General features: G+C 43.9%; 2 protein-coding genes across 7 annotated transcripts in view; both read right to left on the reverse strand.

The window, feature by feature from the left end:
* Nucleotides 1-6,822, reverse strand: part of PPP1R1C (protein phosphatase 1 regulatory inhibitor subunit 1C) — a 47,771-nt gene extending 40,949 nt beyond the window's left edge. Inside the window, exons 1-2 of one of the 2 annotated variants that reach the window (XM_081850184.1) lie at nucleotides 6,304-6,822; nucleotides 3,112-3,169 (exon numbers count right to left, since the gene is read on the reverse strand). In XM_081850184.1, coding sequence (XP_081706310.1) covers nucleotides 3,112-3,169; nucleotides 6,304-6,384 — 139 coding nt within the window. In that variant the 5' untranslated portion in view covers nucleotides 6,385-6,822. The remainder of the gene's footprint in view (nucleotides 1-3,111; nucleotides 3,170-6,303) is intronic. The other variant, XM_081850183.1, reaches the window with a different exon arrangement.
* Nucleotides 6,823-15,882: 9,060 nt separating this feature from the next.
* The window catches only part of ITPRID2 (ITPR interacting domain containing 2), a 70,984-nt gene continuing 67,501 nt past the window's right edge, over nucleotides 15,883-19,365 (reverse strand). For all 5 annotated transcript variants that reach the window (XM_081858488.1, XM_081858487.1, XM_081858489.1 and 2 more), the window contains 2 exons: nucleotides 17,721-17,844; nucleotides 15,883-17,103 (listed from right to left, as the gene is read on the reverse strand). In XM_081858488.1, coding sequence (XP_081714614.1) covers nucleotides 17,734-17,844 — 111 coding nt within the window. In that variant the 3' untranslated portion in view covers nucleotides 15,883-17,103; nucleotides 17,721-17,733. The remainder of the gene's footprint in view (nucleotides 17,104-17,720; nucleotides 17,845-19,365) is intronic.

A 19,365-nucleotide genomic window follows, 5' to 3' on the forward strand; every position in this document is an offset into this window, starting at 1 on the left:
CGAAGCCAAATCCACTGCCGGTCTCTAAATCATTTAGTGCGCTCTGATGTTCGGCGACTCCTTGGAAGCAAAGGTGGAGGAAATCAGGCAGGCTGCTCTGATCACTTCTGAGAAACTGCCATTAGATAAAAGATTATTTAGCTGGGGGCAACTGCTCTGCTTTCCATGCAGCCTTGGAAGAGGCTTGCTTGCTGCTGCTGCTGCTGATGTCAAGAATAATAGATTCCTATTACTCTTGGGATGAATGAAGTGCCTCTGGACACAACTCCCCAAATTCAAACATTTAACAGAGCATGTGTAGTCTGTTGGGTGGCAGAGCTTCTTCTGGAAGGGAAGAGAGGGTCAAATGTGATATTCTGCTTGCGCCTCTGCTTCTATCCTCCTTCCAGACAAACAGTGAAGCAGAGCCCCATCCACTCCTCCTACAGGAAAACTTTTCTTTAGATGGCCCTAAAGTTATATGGCTCCCCAGCAGTTTTTCAGAGCTCACTGGGGAATCCCCTACACATGTGCACACTTCAAAAATTCTCAGAAGGGATGGGGCACATAGATGGAAGGCGAAATGCTTCTGAAAATATTTGCTTGGGGGAGCATAAATACTTGAGAGAAAGAATTGCCAAAAACCAGAGAGGCACTTTCCATCAGAACTTATGGTCCAAATGAGTCATGCCGGTCATTGTTCTGAACCTGAGTTGATCAGAACAAACCTCTGCTGTAATGTTGGAGCCACAAACTCACAAACTCCTCTTCTCTTCCATACATAAAGTAGGCAATTTCAAAAATTGCAGTCTTCCACTTTGGCGAAGAGCAAGATGCAACCTCACATTACTTGGTCTGATGTCATGCGAGTACACCACTCATGTGAGCAGAGTTTATGCATCTGAGAATTTATGTCCTATCCGGCTGATGTGTATGCATTAAGCAGGGCATCTTGGGGGAATCAGCCACCACTCAGGGCAATGTGGTTGCATACTGAGTTGTGTGCACACCAATGCAGCTGTGCATCCTTTCTCTCTCTCTCTTCATATCACTGCCCTGTTAAAGCAGAGAAGCAGCCTCACTTGTATAAATAAGATTTCTTCTGGCAAATGAAGACCATTTGTTTCGAAGTGGAGACAATTAAAATGCCCTGTTATTTTGTTGTTCACCTAATATGAAACATTGCTTACTGCCTATGCAAGAACAACTGGGCGGGGTGGGGGAGGAACCCCTCTGTAGTCTAATATTGCTTAATGGATATGAAATGCTTTTACAGAAAATGGAAAAGGAGCATCAGTAACAGAGAGGGGGTGGGTACTTCTCAAATGGCTTTTAAATGGTCAGCGGTGGACATTGATTGGGAAACCTGTCGATGGCATTACTTTGAGCGCCCATTAACAGTGTGTGGAACTAAATTTGGATTGTCCACAAGCTGCTGCGTGCCACAGATGGAAAGTGCCATGCAGTAACACATTAAAGGCCGCTCTACATTATAGCTTCAGGCAGAGCTATCAGCAGATGCAGACATCAAACTCCCAAATAGAAAGCTAGAATGCCCTGAAGCATGAGCCTGTTTGTTTTGTAAAGTCTCATTTGTTCATCTTTAGATATGTGATACTTCATCATATGCTCCAGCAATGTTTTCAGGGCTTCATCTGTAGGTGGGCATTTTTGAAATGAGCTGCAGTATTCCGTCATTACTGTTATTTTTCAACTTTAGGGGTGAGTGAGATTGGAATGGAGTACCTTGGAAAAGGGCATGGCTGGCAGGCAGGCTGGCTGACTGGCTAGAACCCAGAAGGGGAACCATCTACACGACAACAGCTCCTTGCAGGTCTCACTTGTACCATCATCCTTCTTAAAGTGCAGCATCTGAATAGCATTTGAAATGCTTCAGATACATTCACCAGTTGTAATCCTTACATGAAATAATGTAAAAAAACAAAAACAAACAAGAGCAGTAAAAGCAGGAGTGGTGGTGGAGGAGAGTTCGGCCAAAGACACGATGTAAGTGGATAGTTTGACTTCCTCTCTGGAAGTTTGGCAAAAAGAGCCAGCTCCTATATCCCATTGGTAGCCAATGTAGCACCCACTTCCAGATGTTTTGGACTACAAGGCTCATCACACAACTTCCTGACCATTGACAATGCTGCCTGAGGCTGATGGGAGTTACAATCCAAATCATCTGCATGGCTCCATGGTTTGCTACCCTGATCTAAGGCTTCCATGGTTTTGAGCCTCAGTTGCTAGCCATTCCCTGTCCTTCCCTGCTGTAAGCTTCAGGCACTGAGTGGTCACATGGAGCAAGGCAGCCTTGAAGGTATGAGATCCCAAGCCAGGCAAAAATTTTTATAGGGTACCTAAACTGTGTCAAAAGATGAAGTGCTAATCGAAGTAACAGGTTAGCTAGCTAATCTAAGTAACAGCGGAACAGGTTGAATTCATACATGTCTCTCTCAGCACTTGTTAGGAGACATGCATTCCAGGGAGTTGGATTCCTTTGGGTCCTTTCCAGCTCTGCAGTTCCATGTTGCCATGTGTTAGTCTTCTGCAGCTGTTGACGCTTTTGAGTCCTCTTCATACGATGGAGAGAGCCTGGCAAGACTGCTCCCCTGATGTTCAGGTGCCAGGTTAGGATCCATGGACAACCCTGTCCCCACTTGGAGCAAACACATTGCATTGTGTGACTCCTCTGCAAAAATGCCCATGGGATCGGGATTTGGAGAGCCCTCAGGCATGGCACCTTCAGTGCATCCTTCCAACCTTGTAGAATCTGCACATGGAAACCAAGATCTTCTTAGGTACTCTGTGCAAAGTGGACATGGTGGCATTGTTATGTGGGTCCTCTGCAGGTTCTGGAAAATGCCCAACTTTGCACCTCCCTGGAACCAGCCCTGTGTAGGACCTCAGAGTCGATTTCCCTCTGGTGTCCACAAGCAGTGGGGTGGAGAAGCACAAGAGAGGTGCTGCTTTTCATGCCCCCCTTGGTGAGCTCATCTTGAGCCCGTAGTTTGCCATAGTGCTGTAATTGTTTTTCAGTTTCTAACGCCCACCCCCTCGCCCAATAGAATTATTCAATATAGTCATATTGTGCTGATACCCCAGGACTTAAAAGCTGCAGGATTCACTTACCAGGAGGCGAATCAGTCATAATTACTAATGATGCTGGCGTGGGCCTTCTTTTCCTGATCTGCGGAAAATATAGGTGCAAGCAGATTTATTAAATGATGGCCACATCCCTCAATCTAGAATACTAGCACAAACTGCCAAACTATTTGTACCCAACATAGGGAAGCCAAAAATCATTCAAACTATTGGGTTGCAGATGATCAAAAATAGAACACTTCCCATGTCTGGTCATTCTTTGCATTTCTGAAAGCTAATACGCCCATTTTGAATTTGCATTGATGCAGTTACCAGCAAATTGCTAAGTTTCCCCCTCTTTATGTCTTTTTCCATTTGCTTCATTAGGCTGGATTTGAAATCTGTAAAGACTGCAATGGGCATGGTCCGATGACCAGGCTGCTTTAATCAAAGAGGATATAGGTCAAGGATCTCTGGAAGCAGTATGAAAATCTGGAGTCTTGTGCTGCTTCCAGCACAGCCAGTTCCTCATCCCAAGTGTGCAGCCCAGAATCCTCAGGAAATCCTAAGGTGCACTTTCAGTTTGTGCTTCTGCCTCACCTATGGAACAACAAAGCTTGAGTCAGGCCTGTCCATTAAATCTCAGCCTAATGATAACAGACCTTCCAAGTGTCCCTATTTTCCAGGGACAGTCCCGGATTTACAGAAGCGGTCCCAGTTTCTGATTTGATCCCAGAATGTTCCACCTTTCCTTAGGACGTCCCTATTTTCATCGGAGAAATGTTGGAGGGTATGGAGTTATGCAACGTCCGAGTCAAGGAGATAAGTAATGACACAACCTTTAGAAGATGTCCGAAGGCAGCCCTGTATAGGGAAGTTTATTTAATGTTTAATATTTTATTGTGTTTTTATATATGTTGGAAGCCGCCCAGAGTGGCTGGGGCAACCCAGTCAGATGGGCAAGGTTTGATGATGATCATGATGGAATAGGATGTCTCTATTTTCATCAGAGAAATGTTGGAGGATATGCAATAATGGCTGTTCCACAAACCCAAACATTGATATTGGTACAATAGAAAATGTTGAAATATTTTATTTTATATTGAATGACATAAAGCTCTTATATAATGGGACAAGATGTGTACTTGGAGCTTATCTCTGGAAACAGAATACAATTATAGGCATTTGTTACACAGAAATGCGATGTGAGGATTTTAAAAGCCTGTTCCATGAGCACAACAGGGAGTGGGAACAAGAAGGTGTATCAGACTTTTCTTCGTCCCTCATCCTGTGTGACAAACTGCTTTTGATACGGAGGGATGTTTCAAAAGCAGTTTGTGATCATGGCATGGGAGGTCCAGAGTTTTTTAAAAGGTGGCCGGGGGGGGGGTGATGTCAGAATTCTACTGGTCAAGGATGAATCCCTTGCAACTTGGGATTCCAGCCTGCAATGACACTGGAACAGGGAACCAGCATGCTGTTCCACTAGCATCCGCATGGCCTCTTAGCTTCAGCATTCCTTTGCCACTGGAGAAAGGCTATTGGTAGGTAATGAAGATAGTGCTTTATTTCATCATCTCTTCTGCTATCAGAGACCATTTGGGGATGCTTTACAACAGGGTTTCCCAAACCTGGGGCTCCAGCTGTTTTGGGACTACATCTCCCATCATCCTTAGCTAGCAGGACCAGTGGGGATGATGGGAGTTGTAGTTCAAAAACAGGTGGAGACCCGAGTTTGAGAAATCCTGCTTCAGAGGAAACTCAGGCCCTTGGCCTACTTTCTTGCCTGCAGCCTGCAAAGATGGATGACTAGTAAGCACACACAGAGTGTTTGGGTGGCAAAGAGAGAATGCACTATATAAAATCCTGCCATCACCCATTTTCGGCTTTTGGCTCCACCCAACGTTGCTTACAGCCCCCAAATATCTTTTCCCATGGGTCAGTAGGAAAAAGTTCCCCACTTCTGCTACATGGGATGTGTACACCGGACAGCACAGGGAGATGGCGCAGTAGTATATTGCCTAGGTTCTAGCAATATCCTTGTCCGGAAACAGTGAGATAAATCAAGCAATCACGGGAATGAGATATTTAACATTTGTAATGGAATTACATGAAGGGCACAGTCCTTTATCTGTAGCAGCCATGACGCACGTTGATTCAATGGGATATGTCACTCAGATAATGACTTCAGATTTTCACCTTCAGCACAGTATAATACGCTCAATGTTATACATTAGTCATGATCATGAACAGCTTCTGCCTGTTCATGTATTTTTTGGAAGGTCTTGCTCTTGATAATGTCTTTGCCAGTGATGAGGAGACAGTGCACTCTAAGCAGCCAGAGAGATGAACTTCATCAAACTGTGAATTTAATTCACTATTTCTTTATTTTCTAATGTTTTGCATTGTTACAGAGGGCCAAAGGTCAGCTCAGAGAACAGCTTACTAGAATGAAGTATTCCAAAATATAAGTAAATCCTTGCCTGTTCCCTCTGCACATGTACACACGTGCATATACCCAGTGCTTTTTTCTATAAAAAATAAATAAATGTTTAGGGGTACTCCCATTTTCCTACTCATATTGAAATATTGCCCCTCAATGAGGCCAAGCTTAGATTCACAAAATATGTAGGGGTATGCATACCCCTGCGTCCCCCCAGAAAAAAAGCACTGCATATATCTAAGTATTTTAAGTGTGTGTGCATACACATATGAACACACACTCGGAAAGAGTTGTATTTAAAGCAGGAGTTTGTTTGTTTTTTAAGCCTTATTTTGTCAAGATTGAAGTGACCCCAACATCTTTTTAAAAAGCCTTTCAACTTCTTACTTGAATAGCTATCTACTTGATCTGTTGACATCTCTCTATTTCAACATCCACCCAGCTATGTTTGTTTAACAGAGATAGATACCATTTTAAGTAATTCCATCTGTCCGTCCATCCATCCATCTGTCTATCTAGTGACATAGAAACACTGATAAAAGGCACACTATTGCTACTGGAAAGCATCTGTTCTTAAGGAATGAAGACAGAAAATGTTTGCTCTGAAAAAATGGGTGTGAATGTCACCTGGAACATCCAAAAGGACAAACCCTCCTCCGTCCTGTCAGTGCTTGGGACACTTTGTGGAATTCCCTAGCTGAAGCTGAGTCGCAGTTACATTTTCTGATCTGGCACCAACGCCCTCTCAGCCCCTTCCCCCACCACCCAGACAGGGAGAGAAGATGAAACTAGCTTACCTGTTCAGCTGCTTCAGGGTCTATTTGACTCTGAAATAATGGCACAGCAAACTGTATCTTTTTGGGGCTGTTTGGCTCCATGGCAGCAATCAGGATGCAGAAGAGAAAAGATCCCTGAACTGCCTGAGAGGAGAAGCAGACAGTTGTTCCCGCGATTATCCTCTGGCACGCTCCCTGAAGCTGCGCCAAGCGATCCTTAATAACAGCAGTTAATTCCCCAAGTTAGCAAGCGGAGCTGCCTGGGCTGAGAAACTCCCCGATTCCACATCCACAGCAATGCCTCTGGCTAGAGCCACGACTGTATTCCTCCTCCGGCCCTTCAAATCTTCGCCGCACGGAGCTGGAAGGAACAATAAGCTAATTGTGCACCGATTCCCTTCTGCATATGCCAAGCGTTCACTCAGAAGCTAATTGAAAATGCAATACTAGCCTGGCTTGGCCTGGTGCCCTGGGATTTGAAAGAGAGGATCTCTCCGCTGTACATTACTAGCTGGCTGCACCAAAGTGCCGGGTAAGCGCCCTTCGGAGTCTTGCTGATGGCTCGTGAATTATTGATAGGCACAGAGATCAGGATGTTTTCAGGTCGGAGGTGTGGAGGTGGCCGGCCCTGGGAGCAGGTGGGGTGTAGTCAGCCGGCCCCCTTAGAAGTGTTCACAGAACACTTCCTCACCTAGTTGGACTGCCAATACTTCTGGGCTGAATTTTACTGCTTGCACCTCCGAATTCCAGTTCCCAAACTACAGAGCAACAAAGAAAACTTTTGACCAGAGATGTCATTTTGGTTATTTCCCTACTTTTATATATAGATGCGGGTGGCGCTGTGGGTTAAACCACAGAGCCTAGGGCTTGCCGATCAGAAGGTGAGCAGTTTGAATCCCCGCAACAGGGTGAGCTCCCATTACCCGGTCCCTGCTCCAGCCAACCTAGCAGTTCAAAAGCAAGAAGTGCAAGTAGATAAATAGGTACCGCTCCAGCAGGAAGGTAAATGGTGTTTCCATGTGCTGCTCTGGTTCGCCAGAAACGGCTTAGTCATGCTGCCCGCATGACCCGGAAGCTGTACACTGGCTCCCTCAGCCAGTAAAGCGAGATGAACGCTGCAACCCCAGAGCCGCCCGCAACTGGACCTAACGGTCAGGGGTCCCTTTACCTTTATATATAGATGGGGCTCCTTAACCTGGGAAGGTAGCCTATCTAGGAGAACTGTGATCCTAAACCTCCGCTGTCTTGCAGGATATCTTTGGGAGAGGAAAAGGCTAAGGAGTAAACCCTACACAAATTCCTAAGATGGTGGGATGGTGCCTTGTACACCACCTTCCAGCAACTCCTGCAGCCAAGCTGGTGTCAAACTTATTGCTCTGCGTTCCTTTGGACTACATCAGTGAGTCTGAGAGGGGGGCGTCTTATCATCTCAGCAGCCCAGGACATTTGCTGTAGCTAGACTGGTGACTGGGAGTGGCCGCCGAAATCATATAACACCAGTCCTGAAAGACCTACATTGGCTCCCAGTACGTTTCCGAGCACAATTCAAAGTGTTGGTGCTGACTTTTAAAGCCCTAAACAGCCTTGGCCTGGTATACCTGAAGGAGCATCTCCATCCCCATCGTTCAGCCCGGACTCTGAGGTCCAGCACCGAGGGCCTTCTGGAGGTTCCCTCACTGTGAGAAGCAAAGCTACAGGGAAGCAAGCAGAGGACCTTCTTGGTAGTGGCACCCACCCTGTGGAATGCCCTTCCATCAGATGTCAAGGAAACAAGCAACTATCTGACTTTTAGAAGACATTTAGGGAAGTTTTTAATGTTTGATGTTTTATCGTGTTTTTAATATTCTGTTGGGAGCTGCCCAGAGTGGCTGGAGAAACCCAGCCAGACGGTCAGGGTATAAGCAATAAATTATTATTATTATTATTATTATTATTATTATTATTATTATTATTATTTATACACATTGCCCAGGGTTGTGCCCCGGGGAGGTCACTTAGGTGCTGCTAATGCAGTGATTTGACTTCAGCCAGGAGACACATTCCCTTGTCTCTCGAGACAGATGTATACCAACAACAATATATTTAAAGCATGCATTGCTTTTGTTGCTGCTGTTGTTTCAGCTGTCATTTAAAGGTGGGCACTCTGCTCAGAGACACCATGTCACAATCCATCCACTTGTCTCTTGACAAGGTGTCACTAGGGTGTAGTGACACCCTAGTCTCCTTGCACCCATATTGCTTACTGGTGTCCAAACCCCCCTCCTGCATCTGTTCTCCCACTCAACACGCACACAAGTGCCCCATCAACATCACTTCACAAGGGGCTATTTCTTCAGAAATACTTACTGCCTCCTTTGATATAGCAAGGAAGGTGGTTAGAAAATGGCAAAATGATAGACGCCCCCACTGCTGAAAGTTCAATATGCTTCAATGGTTTTTTTTTTAATCATTTTTATTTGATTTTACAAATATAAGGTTATAACAATACCAAATACATATCCATATAAAGAGATTTTTCTAAAACTTTTGACTGTCCCCCATCCCTTCCATGGGTCCTAATGTGAACATTTTCACCTACATATTATTTCATAATCTATATTTTATATTCATCCATATTATCTATAGTACCTGTTACATTACAAGTGATATTAAAATCTTGCTAAGGTTTTCATCTGCTTACAGTGGTCTAAGTAAATTATAAATTTTTCCCATTCTTTTAAAAAGTTTTTGTCCTCTTGGTTCCTGAGCTTTCCAGTCAGCTTTGCCATTTCAGCATAGTCCAGCTTAGTTTGCCATTCCTTTCTGGTAGGGACTCTTCTTTCCATCTCTGGGCTAGTAGCATCCGTGCGACTGTTGTCGTGTACATGAAAAGTATTTTCTGTTCCTTTGGTATGTCGGTACCTAAAATTCCTAATAGAAGAGCTTCTGGTTTTTTAACAAAAGTTATTTTCAACATTTTTTTTCAATTCATTATACATCTCCCAGAAAGCTTTAATTATCTTACACGACCACCGCATACGATAAAAGGTACCTTCTATCACTTTACCAGCTTCCTGTGTTTGTATCCTGGTCTGCTTAAAGGCTAGGGATGGGGAAATCTGTTCATTTCAGTTTTTCTCAGACCCCAGCTGCACTGTACCACATTAAATAGTCACGGCTTCCACCAAAGAATCCTATAATTTGTTAAGGGTGCTGAGAGTTGTTTAGAGGCCCCTACTTACCTCACAGAGCTACAATTCCCAGAATTCTCTGTGAAGAGGGACTGACTGTTAAACCACTCTGAGAAATGCATAATTATTATTTTTTGCATGCAACTTTATTTTTGCCAGCCATTTTCCCTAATATAATGCATTTTTGTAGGAATGCAAAATTATTTTCAGGAATGCATGCATTCTTCTTTGCATCTCCCCAAGATATGCATTTTTTTGGGGGGGGGTGACTATGTTGCAAAATTTGGAGGTGGATCTGAAGAATACTTGTGTTGGTTTGGGAAGAGTGACTTCGGTAGGTTCTCATTAAAATGCAAAACAATTTTATTCCCTATCTATATTTAATGTTGGCTGATTCCTACCTGATTGACACCTACATCTGCTCTCCACCAGTGAGCTCTGTGCTTACAAAGTTAATCACAAATTGTTTGTGGGATGCTTTTACAGCCTGAGAAGTTGCTTTTCTAGAGAGGCAAAAGAGAGAGAGAGGCTGCTTCCAATCCAAATCCAAAGGCTTGTTGTATGTAATTTAGAAGGAATTAAAAGGGGATTAGAAAATTCATGGAGGGCAAAGCTATTAAAGGCATCACTACCTCCAGAATTCAATGAGGCATGTTTCTGAATACCGGTCATTTGGGGGCTGGGAGTGACAATGGGAGCAGGCTACTGCCCTTGTGTCTGCTTGCTGGTTCCCAAGAGGCACCTGGTTGGCAACTACGGCAAACATGCTGCTGGCCTAGAGAGGCCATTGGTCTTGCAAGGCACTTCTTATGTTTAAGCGCAAAATATTGGAGGAATTTTGAGGAGAGGAAAGAAGAGTTTTGGTGGGACATTCCTGCACTCAGCATTGCTCACCATAGCTGCCAACTCCTTGGGGGCCTGAGCACCCACAAAATTCTGCATGAAGGGTCTGGGCACCCACAAATTTTGTTGCCAGGACCATGCACTCTGCATGGCACCCATGCGCCTGGGCACCCACAGCCATGAGGCAAAGCTGGTACTCCTGCTGCCCACTCATTGTTGGCAAGTAGGTCATTCCGGTGGCAGCAGAACTGGTGAGATGGGGGTGTCTCAGGTGGGAATGTTGCAAGTCTATTAGAAACCACGTGAAGACTTGTGATTTAAATTTAGTACAACAACAAAAGCCAGACTGGTGTGTTTTTTTTTTAAGTCTGTCCTTGTTTAGTAGTTGTACCTTGATCTTCCTTTTTCGCAGCTCTTAATTTGCTTGACTTGTGTCATTATATTTCACCTGAGTTTGATAAATCAGGCATCCATCTATAGATTTCACTTTAAGGAGTAGGATGTGTGCCAGAACCAGGGGTGGATTTCAGAGGGCAGGGAGGATAGAGAAAGGAAAAGAAGCATGGCCAGGTATGTCTGCCTGTCTGCCTGTTTATCTATGTCTAGATATCTAGCTATATCTACAGACAGACAGATGTATTCCTTAATATAAAAGTGCAAAAATTAAATATCCATCGTTCCATGGCAATTCTCCTTAGGTGCAGTCCCCTCTTACACACAAGACCAGCTTCCTCCTCACACCTTTTCCACCCTGCACCCAGTTATAAAGCCACCATCCCCTCTGATTCTGCAGCCCCTTTTGTACCCATGCTTTCATCTTCATCTTTCTGGTCCAAATGGCATCCCAAAATCCAGCCCTAGCAACCACTCTCAGCACTGAGGTTCCTCAAATGAAGCAGGGGTAGCTGTGGTGCCCTTCAGATGTTGATGGACTTCCAAATCCCATCAACCCCACCCAGCAGGGCCAAAGGGCAAGGTTGATGGGACGTCTTTTGGAATACATGTGGACTACAGCATCAGGAGGGCACGATGCTGACTATCCCTGAAGTTGAGGCACAATAAAGAACTGAAAAGAGCCTTTCCTTTCCCAGTGAGAAGCCCCAGCTTGGCCTCAGAGTTAAAAGGCAATCTCTCAAGACTGAAGACCTTGAGAAGCTCTAATGGCCTTCACAATCTGTACTGCACATATAACGTGAACATTTAAATTAAAAAATTGGTTTCTCTTGATAATTTACCCATGAGAGAGGCAATATGTAAACATTTGATTTACAGATAGGCATTTCTTTCTGCTCTTCGTAGAAATTGCAAAGCCTGCTTATAGGAAATGAGATAGATTAAAGATGCATAACCTTATTATAAATTGCAAACACTGCTGTCTTCTTAAAGCTACATACGGTTCAATAGAAGAGATAAATGTTTGGCTAGCTAACACCCAGTTCATAAACACAATTACATGGAAGGAAGCTCAATTGATTTCATTGAGCTTAGATCAGAATTCTGCTCTAGTGTATTTAATCAGGAAATCAAGTATTTAGGGCTGTTGCAATGATTGAAAATCAGTTGAGTTTCCAGGAACCTGCATTTGTGATATGAACATTTAGCAACGTTAAAAAGAATAATAGTGTGGGTCATCTTTTTGTCAGCCATGCTGTAAAAAATAACCTTTTTTAAAAAAAAAAAATGAGGCTAGAAATTGACTTTTAAACTATATTAATTTTGCAGGAATATTTAGAAAGGATTTACAAATACAACAAGAAATGAAAAGTTAGCATTTTCTCCACTTTAACAGCATGCTTTTAAAAAACGAGCTTTGAGTTTATAATAAACAGAAAGGGCAGAATCTCTTTTTAGATTGGGGAAAAGAGCAATTGTTTCAAAATATTTGGATCCTAGATTTAAATGTGCTTAATTTTGAGCTCAGCAATGTGACAGCATTTTTATTCAACTATTTCAGTACTAAAAAATAGAATAAAGCAAACATTAACCCTCCCGCCCAAACATGAGTACCACCACTCTTTTAGTGTAGGAAGTAGAAAAGTACAGAATCATACAGATTAAAATTGGATAAAGTATTAGTAATTGATCATAAAATATTAAAGACACTTAAAAGTGTCAAATCGAAAAACGAAAGTGAAGACGAAAACCCATATTCCAATCCAAGCTTACCATATTTTTTGCACCATAGGACGCACCGGACAATAGGACGCACCTTGTTTTAGAGGGGGGAGAACAAGAAAAAAAAATCTCCCCCTCTCTGCCCAGCGCCCCTTCAGCGAAGCGGCAGGAGGCGCTGTGCAGAGAGGGGGAGAATTTCCCCCCTCTTGTTTTCCCGCTCTAAAACAAGGTGCCGTTCAGGCGGCTACCTTGGAAGCCTGGAGAGCGAGAGGGGTCGGTGTGCACCAACCCCTCTCACTCTCCAGGCTTCAGGTTCCTTTCGACCTGCTCTTTGGGGCTGGCGGGGGAAGCCCACCACCAGCCCCAAAGAGCAGGTCAGGGAGCAGCGGAAAGGCACAGCGGAGAGGCTGCTGCCCTAGTCGCACGTCACCTCTCCAGCTGGGAGAGGGTCACGGGGCTATGGCTTCTTTAGCCCCTCATGCGCTCTCCCAGCTGGAGAGGTGGCGCGCGGCTATAGAGGCTCCTGCCATAGCCGCGCATCACCTCTCCAGCCGGGAGAGGGTCGCGGGGGGGGGCATCTTTTGCCCTGCGCACGCTCTCCCGGCTGGAGAGGTGACGCGCGGCTATAGAGGCTCCTTCCATAGCCACGTGTCACCTCTCCAGCCAGGAGAGGGTTGCGGGGCTATGGTGTCTTCGCTCCATAGGACGCACACACATTTCCCCTTCATTTTTGAAGGGGAAAAAGTGCGTCCTATAGAGCGAAAAATACAGTAAATAGTTTACATGTGAAATACAAAAGTTGTTAAGAAAATGATTATTGACAAAGATAGAGTAGCTTAAAACAGACTTCACTTGTCAACTTCAGTAAAGATACTAAAATTTCCGAAGGCCACCTACTACTTCCCGTGTTTCAATAATAGTTCTTAGTAGCATCCATGTCTATGAACATGGTTTAGAAAACAGCAAAACATGTAGCTCAGGAGTGATGAACTTGTTGCCTTCTAAATGTTGGCCTGTAACTCCCATCATCTCTGAACGTTGACAATGCAGGCTGATGGGGGACAGAAATTTTTGATTGCAGATAGGTAGCCGTGTTGGTCTGCCATAGTCAGAGTGTATCTGAAGAAGTGTGCATGCACACGAAAGCTCATACCTAGAACTAACTTAGTTGGTCTTTAAGGTGCTACTGGAAGGAATTTTAGAATTTTTTGAGCTATTTTTATGGCAACCGAAATGGGTTGCCATATGTTTGGATTTCTGTGGACGTTTCAGCATTTTATGCCCAGACACTGCTTCGAACTGCTGTATTCTGGCTATGTCCAGGAAATTCTGGACATATGGCAACCCTACCCTAGGGTCTCTGGGTGGTGGCGTAGATGAGCAAAACTTGGTATCTAGAACAAGTGACGCTGTTTTATTCACTACTGGAGAACATAAAAGCTCTTTTGGAGAGACACAATGAGACCGTGAAGAATTAAAGAGACACATTGCACAGAAGGCCGCTGTTTGAAACCCATGTAGGCATGTGCAATTAGTTGCGTGGTGCTTGGGAACCCGGCCAGCGAGCCCAATAAATTGCTTACATTCATCGCCATCATAATGTCAGCCTGAAGGATTGTTTGTGTAGGTGTCGTCCTCCTCAGTGCAATGAAAGCCATTTTTAAAGCCAGTTTGAGTAGGTTTGCTTCAGTGATGGTTGTTGCATGTGGCAGGAAGCTGCAAAAAACAACAACCATGTACTATATGGGGGGGGGGGAATCATGCTATTTCCTATGTACATTGACAACTTCTGGATCTATGCATCAACCAAATTACCGGTACACTCGTGGCTATGTTAAATAGGCAGGAGCACGGAGTCATAACTGTGGTGACAATGAGCTGCTATGGACATGGGTATCGCTGTGGTCTAAACCACTGAGCCTCTTGGGCTTGCCAATCAGAAGGTTGGTGGTTCAAATCCCCATGACAGGGTGAGCTTCCATTGCTCTGTCCTAGCTAGCAGTTGAAAAGCACACCAGTGCAAGTAGGTAAATAGGTACCACTGCAGTGGGAAGGTAAATGGCGTTTCTGTGCACTCTGGCTTCCATGACGGTGTTCTGTTGCGCCAGAAGTGGCCACAAGACCCGGAAAGCTGTCTGTGGACAAATACCGGCTCCTTCAGCCTGAAAAGCGAGATGAACACTGCAACCCCATAGTTGGATTGGACTGGACGTAACCATTCCAAGGGTCCTTTACCTTTACCTTTTATGTAGCTTTTGAAATGGTAGCAACAAACCAGGAAGAGTCTGTTCCATTGACACCGAACATTAATCTATAGGTAAATAAGAACAGAAGAATAGCTTTGCTGGATCAGATCAAAGGTCCGTCTAACCCAGACGTGTTCTCACACTAGCTATCTAGATACCTACAAGAAGCTTTTAAGCAAGACATTAGCCCAATAGCTCCCTTCAGCAGTAAATTCATTGCATCCAGCCTTTTCTTTACGTCAGGTATGGGGAACATTTGCCCCCACAGATGATTACTGAACTAAAACTCCCATAATCACTGGTCTGAAAGAGTGTCTCCACCCCCGTCGTTCAGCCCAGACACTGAGATCCAGCTCTGAAGGCCTTCTGGTGGTTCCCTCATTGTGAGAGGTGAGCTTACAGGAAACCAGGCAAAGGGCCTTTTTGGTAGTGGCACCCACCCTGTGGAACACCCTCCCAGCAGATGTCAAACAGCTATGCAATTTTTAAAAGACATGTGAAGGCAGTCCTGTTCAGGGAAATTTTTTGTGTGTGATATTGTGCCCCCCCCCATTTTTTGTTGGGAGCCATCCAGAGTGGCTGAGGTAACCAGGCTAGAGCCAGTGTGGTGTAGTGGTTAAGAGCGGTAGACTCATAATCTGGTGAACCAGGTTCGCTTCCCTGCTCCTCCACATGCAGCTGCTGGGTGACCTTGGGCTAGTCACACTTCTCTGAAGTCTCTCAGCCCCACTCACCTCACAGAGTGTTTGTTGTGGGGGGAGGAAGGGAAAGGAGAATGTTAGCCACTCTGAGACTCCTTTGGGTAGCAGTAAAGTGGGATATCAAATCCAAACTCTTCTTCTCTTCTTAGATGGGCAGCGTTATAGCAAAAAGTCAGTTTTTTTGCAGGCGTCAGGAGGGGGTAACAGATTTTTTGTGCAAGAGCTCTGGATCAACTTCAGTTGCACAACCTGAATGACTGGACATGGCTTGTGTGTCTCTTGTAATGTAAAGGAACATTCATACATGACACACACACACACCCCACCTATCACCTGAGGTGGTTCAGTCCATTATACCAGCTCAGGGTTCTAATATCTCATTTTGCTGCATGTATAAACCAGGATTAATATGCAAGCTGAATTCTTCTCTCAAATGCCTATGTAAGGATCTATTCACATAACTCTCCCAACCCAGCCAGAAGACTCCAGTGTCTCAAAACCAATGAAAATAATGAGTTCAAACACTTGTAGGCAAAATAAATATTTTATTGGCATAACAGCCCCTTTTAATATGAAAGCCCTTATGTCCATTCCAAATGCACTTTGACAGACTTTTCTCATAAAAGATAGTTTTACTAGTTTTGATTATGTATTCAACACAATCTTGATTTTATTAGTTGAAAACATATTTATAAAAACAACAACAAAACCACAGAAACATAAGGAATCCCAGTGGCAATAATCCAGACATTATTAAACCTTGACTGTCTAGCATCCCATTGACAAAAAAAAAAAAAAAAAAAAAACATGTAAAAGAAACCCAAAACCCTGCCAACATACAATTTCATCTGTTCTGATACATGCCATTTTCCCTGGGCCATAGTAAAACTTCAGAAAAAGGGGAACAATTCCTTCCAATTCCCCCTCAACAACAGCATTATCCACTTAGAAAAACCCTCTAGTGTTTTATAGACTTGTTTTATTAAAAGGAGAAAAAGGCTGCCTCCTGATACCGTTGAGAAGTCATTAATATATATTAAGGATTTTTAAAACAATACAAAGCACACCCCCAAGGAGAAAGATTAAAGAAGCAGAAATTTTTATTTATTTTTAAAAGGTGTCTACTGCTCTTGGTGTAAGCATTCTTAGTAGTTTTACCTAAGTTCATTTAGCTCTCTAAACTCTTTGCAAACAACAGCTTCTCCCAAGAGTTACAGCATTTTAAAACAACAACAGCAACAACACAACAGGTTACTCTCCTCTTTTGAAGTGGCACTTGGTAACAGCAGTGAAAATAGTTACGATAGTTGTTTCAAGCTCTCAGAGTGAATCAGTTATTGCACAGTTAAATACCTCACAGAGGTCAGTGGGTTTTTACATATATATAAAATAACAATGACAATCCTAGGCTATTTATAACTGGGGTAGATCAAGGAAGTCTTCAAGTTTTACGAGGAACACCTCTACACAGAAATAATTATAATAATAATAATAGCAAGACACTATGCACAAATGAACCGTAGGAATGTACAAATAAATATTAAGGCTTGGAAGATGGTTCATGGGCAGTAGTAAGATGTAGAGTGTCCCAGTCGGAGCAGAGGGAGCTGAAGTGGAACATTAAGCAGCACAAAACTACGGACTGTATACAGTAGCCTTCACTTCTGTCCTTCTGAGTGCAGGCAGACACGCCCATCTAGCCTTCCAAAAGGAGAATTCCACAGTGTCCCTGGACCACATGCCAACCTGTTGTTGGGGGAGGGGGGGAGAGAGAGTTATTGCATGATTGTCATTTCAAATCAAAAACAAATATATTTATTCAGTGAAAGCAGCGACATGTATCTCAACACCCGGGACTCACAACTTGCAGACTCAACACATAGAATAAGGGAAGAAGAAGAACGTACGTTTAAAGAAGATTGGAAAATATCTATCGAATATATGGGAAATAATTGTGTACAGCTGAAAACACTGGCAGCTTTAAGATAAATTCAGTAAATAAGTTTTGATGGGTGCAATAATGGGATACTGAATGGTATAGTTTTTGTAAAATATGTAGGGATTTATGATACATAAGGATGTAAAATGAGTATTTGAAATTGTAAAACAGAAAATTTAAGAAAAATTATATATATTATATATAACACACGCATCTCAACATCCCAGGGCTAATGGTTTGGAATCCACCTACTGGTGGCCAAGCATTGTTGCTAGAGTCAACTTTGAGAAAGTGGACACAGTAGTGCAATTCTGTAATATTCAGCCCCTAATCTTAATGGCATTTTTTTCTGATGTAATTTGCATGGTCTTTCCCCACCCTCCTGCTAGCACTTACTGGCATGCAGCAACACTGAAATATTTACCTGTAGTACCGATTCACGGTTGCGTTTCTTGCTTAGCGTTAGCAGATCTGCTAGGGGAAGAGACAGCTGCTAATAGTCCACTTACAATTTCCCGTCTGATTTCACCGACGATAGATTCTTTGATCTGAAAAGAAGACATTTCAGGTTTGCCTACATTTACCATACGTCCACTATATTTGTAGCTCACTGAAGCCTAAGCACAACTGCATAGGTTGGACCAATCCCATTCATTCTTTCCTTGTGGAATTGGGGAAATGTGGCAGTAGGCAGTTTTCCAGGGTTATATTGCCAACAAAGGTTCGTATAGTTAAAGCTATGGCTTTCCCAGTAGTGATGTATGGAAGTGAGAGCTGGACCATAAAGAAGGCTGATCGCTGAAGAAGTGATGCTTTTGAATTATGGTGCTGGAGGAGACTCTTGAGAGTCCCATGGACTGCAAGAAGATCAAACCTATCCATTCGGAAGGAAATCAACCCTGAGTGCTCACTGGAAGGACAGATCGTGAAGCTGAGGCTCCAATACTTTGGCCACCTCATGAGAAAAGAAGACTCCCTGGAAAAGACCCTGATGTTGGGAAAGATGGTGGGCACAAGGAGAAGGGGACGACAGAGGACGAGATGGTTGGACAGTGTTCTCAAAGCTACAAACATGAGTTTGACCAAATTGCAGGAGGCAGTGGAAGACAGGAGTGCCTGGCGTGCTCTGGTCCAGGGGGTCACGAAGAGTCGGAGATGACTAAATGACTAAACAACAACAACAAATCTGCAACACCATACATTTGAAGCATATGGCTTTCCCCCAACTTATCCTGGGAACTGTAGTTTAAGGATGCTGGGAACTGTAGCTCTGTGAGGGGGTAAACTACAGTTTCCAGGTTTATTAGTGGGGAAGCATCTGCTTTATTAAATGTATGGAGTAGATGTGTCCTAAGTTCTGTACTGTACTTTTAATCCTACAAGAATATTGTTGGAGGTCAACACTGAAGGAGGGGGGTCAGTACTGAGAAACAGACCCACAAGTGCAGAATAATCTAGGAGCCAAAGATGAGGAATAAATTGGCAGATACCTAAGCCAGGATGACCATTGTTGTCCAAAAACTCAGCTCTAACAGAAAGCCTTTTATCGTTCTTCCTGTCTATGAGGACCCAATTGGCAGCAGGGGGAAGGAGGGGTGTGGTTGGAGAATGAGCCAGTTTAGTGCTTATTTAATGCCCAGGAAATTGCTCCCAACTGCAGCCCTGGTGGTTGACCACAAGGAGCAGCGCTATGCAGAGAACCAAGGGTTCTGCGTTCCAGTGCTGGCGGGATTGCCACTTAAGGGACGACTGCTATTCACCCAAGAATACAAAGCCTATAAATAAATTGGGTGCATTCCGAAATGAAGTGACAAAGGCTTCCCAAATTAGCGGAGCTAATGGATGAGCAAGCAAGAGAAAGGATCCATCTGTGTGGAAAGGAACAGGCAACTTGTGTTCTATTCCTGGCTTTGCTACAGCCAGGCTTCCTGTGTGACCTTGGGCAGGATGCTGTCTCTGCGTCCAAGTTTCCTCGCTGCAGTAAGGGATGTTTGCAAAGAATCCAACTTTGCATCTAGAAAGTGGCACACAAGAAAGAATACCCATGGACCTGCAATCAGTCTGATTTT

This window comes from Podarcis erhardii, assembly GCF_964252035.2.
Source record: "Podarcis erhardii genome assembly, chromosome: 1".
Taxonomy (NCBI): domain Eukaryota; kingdom Metazoa; phylum Chordata; class Lepidosauria; order Squamata; family Lacertidae; genus Podarcis; species Podarcis erhardii.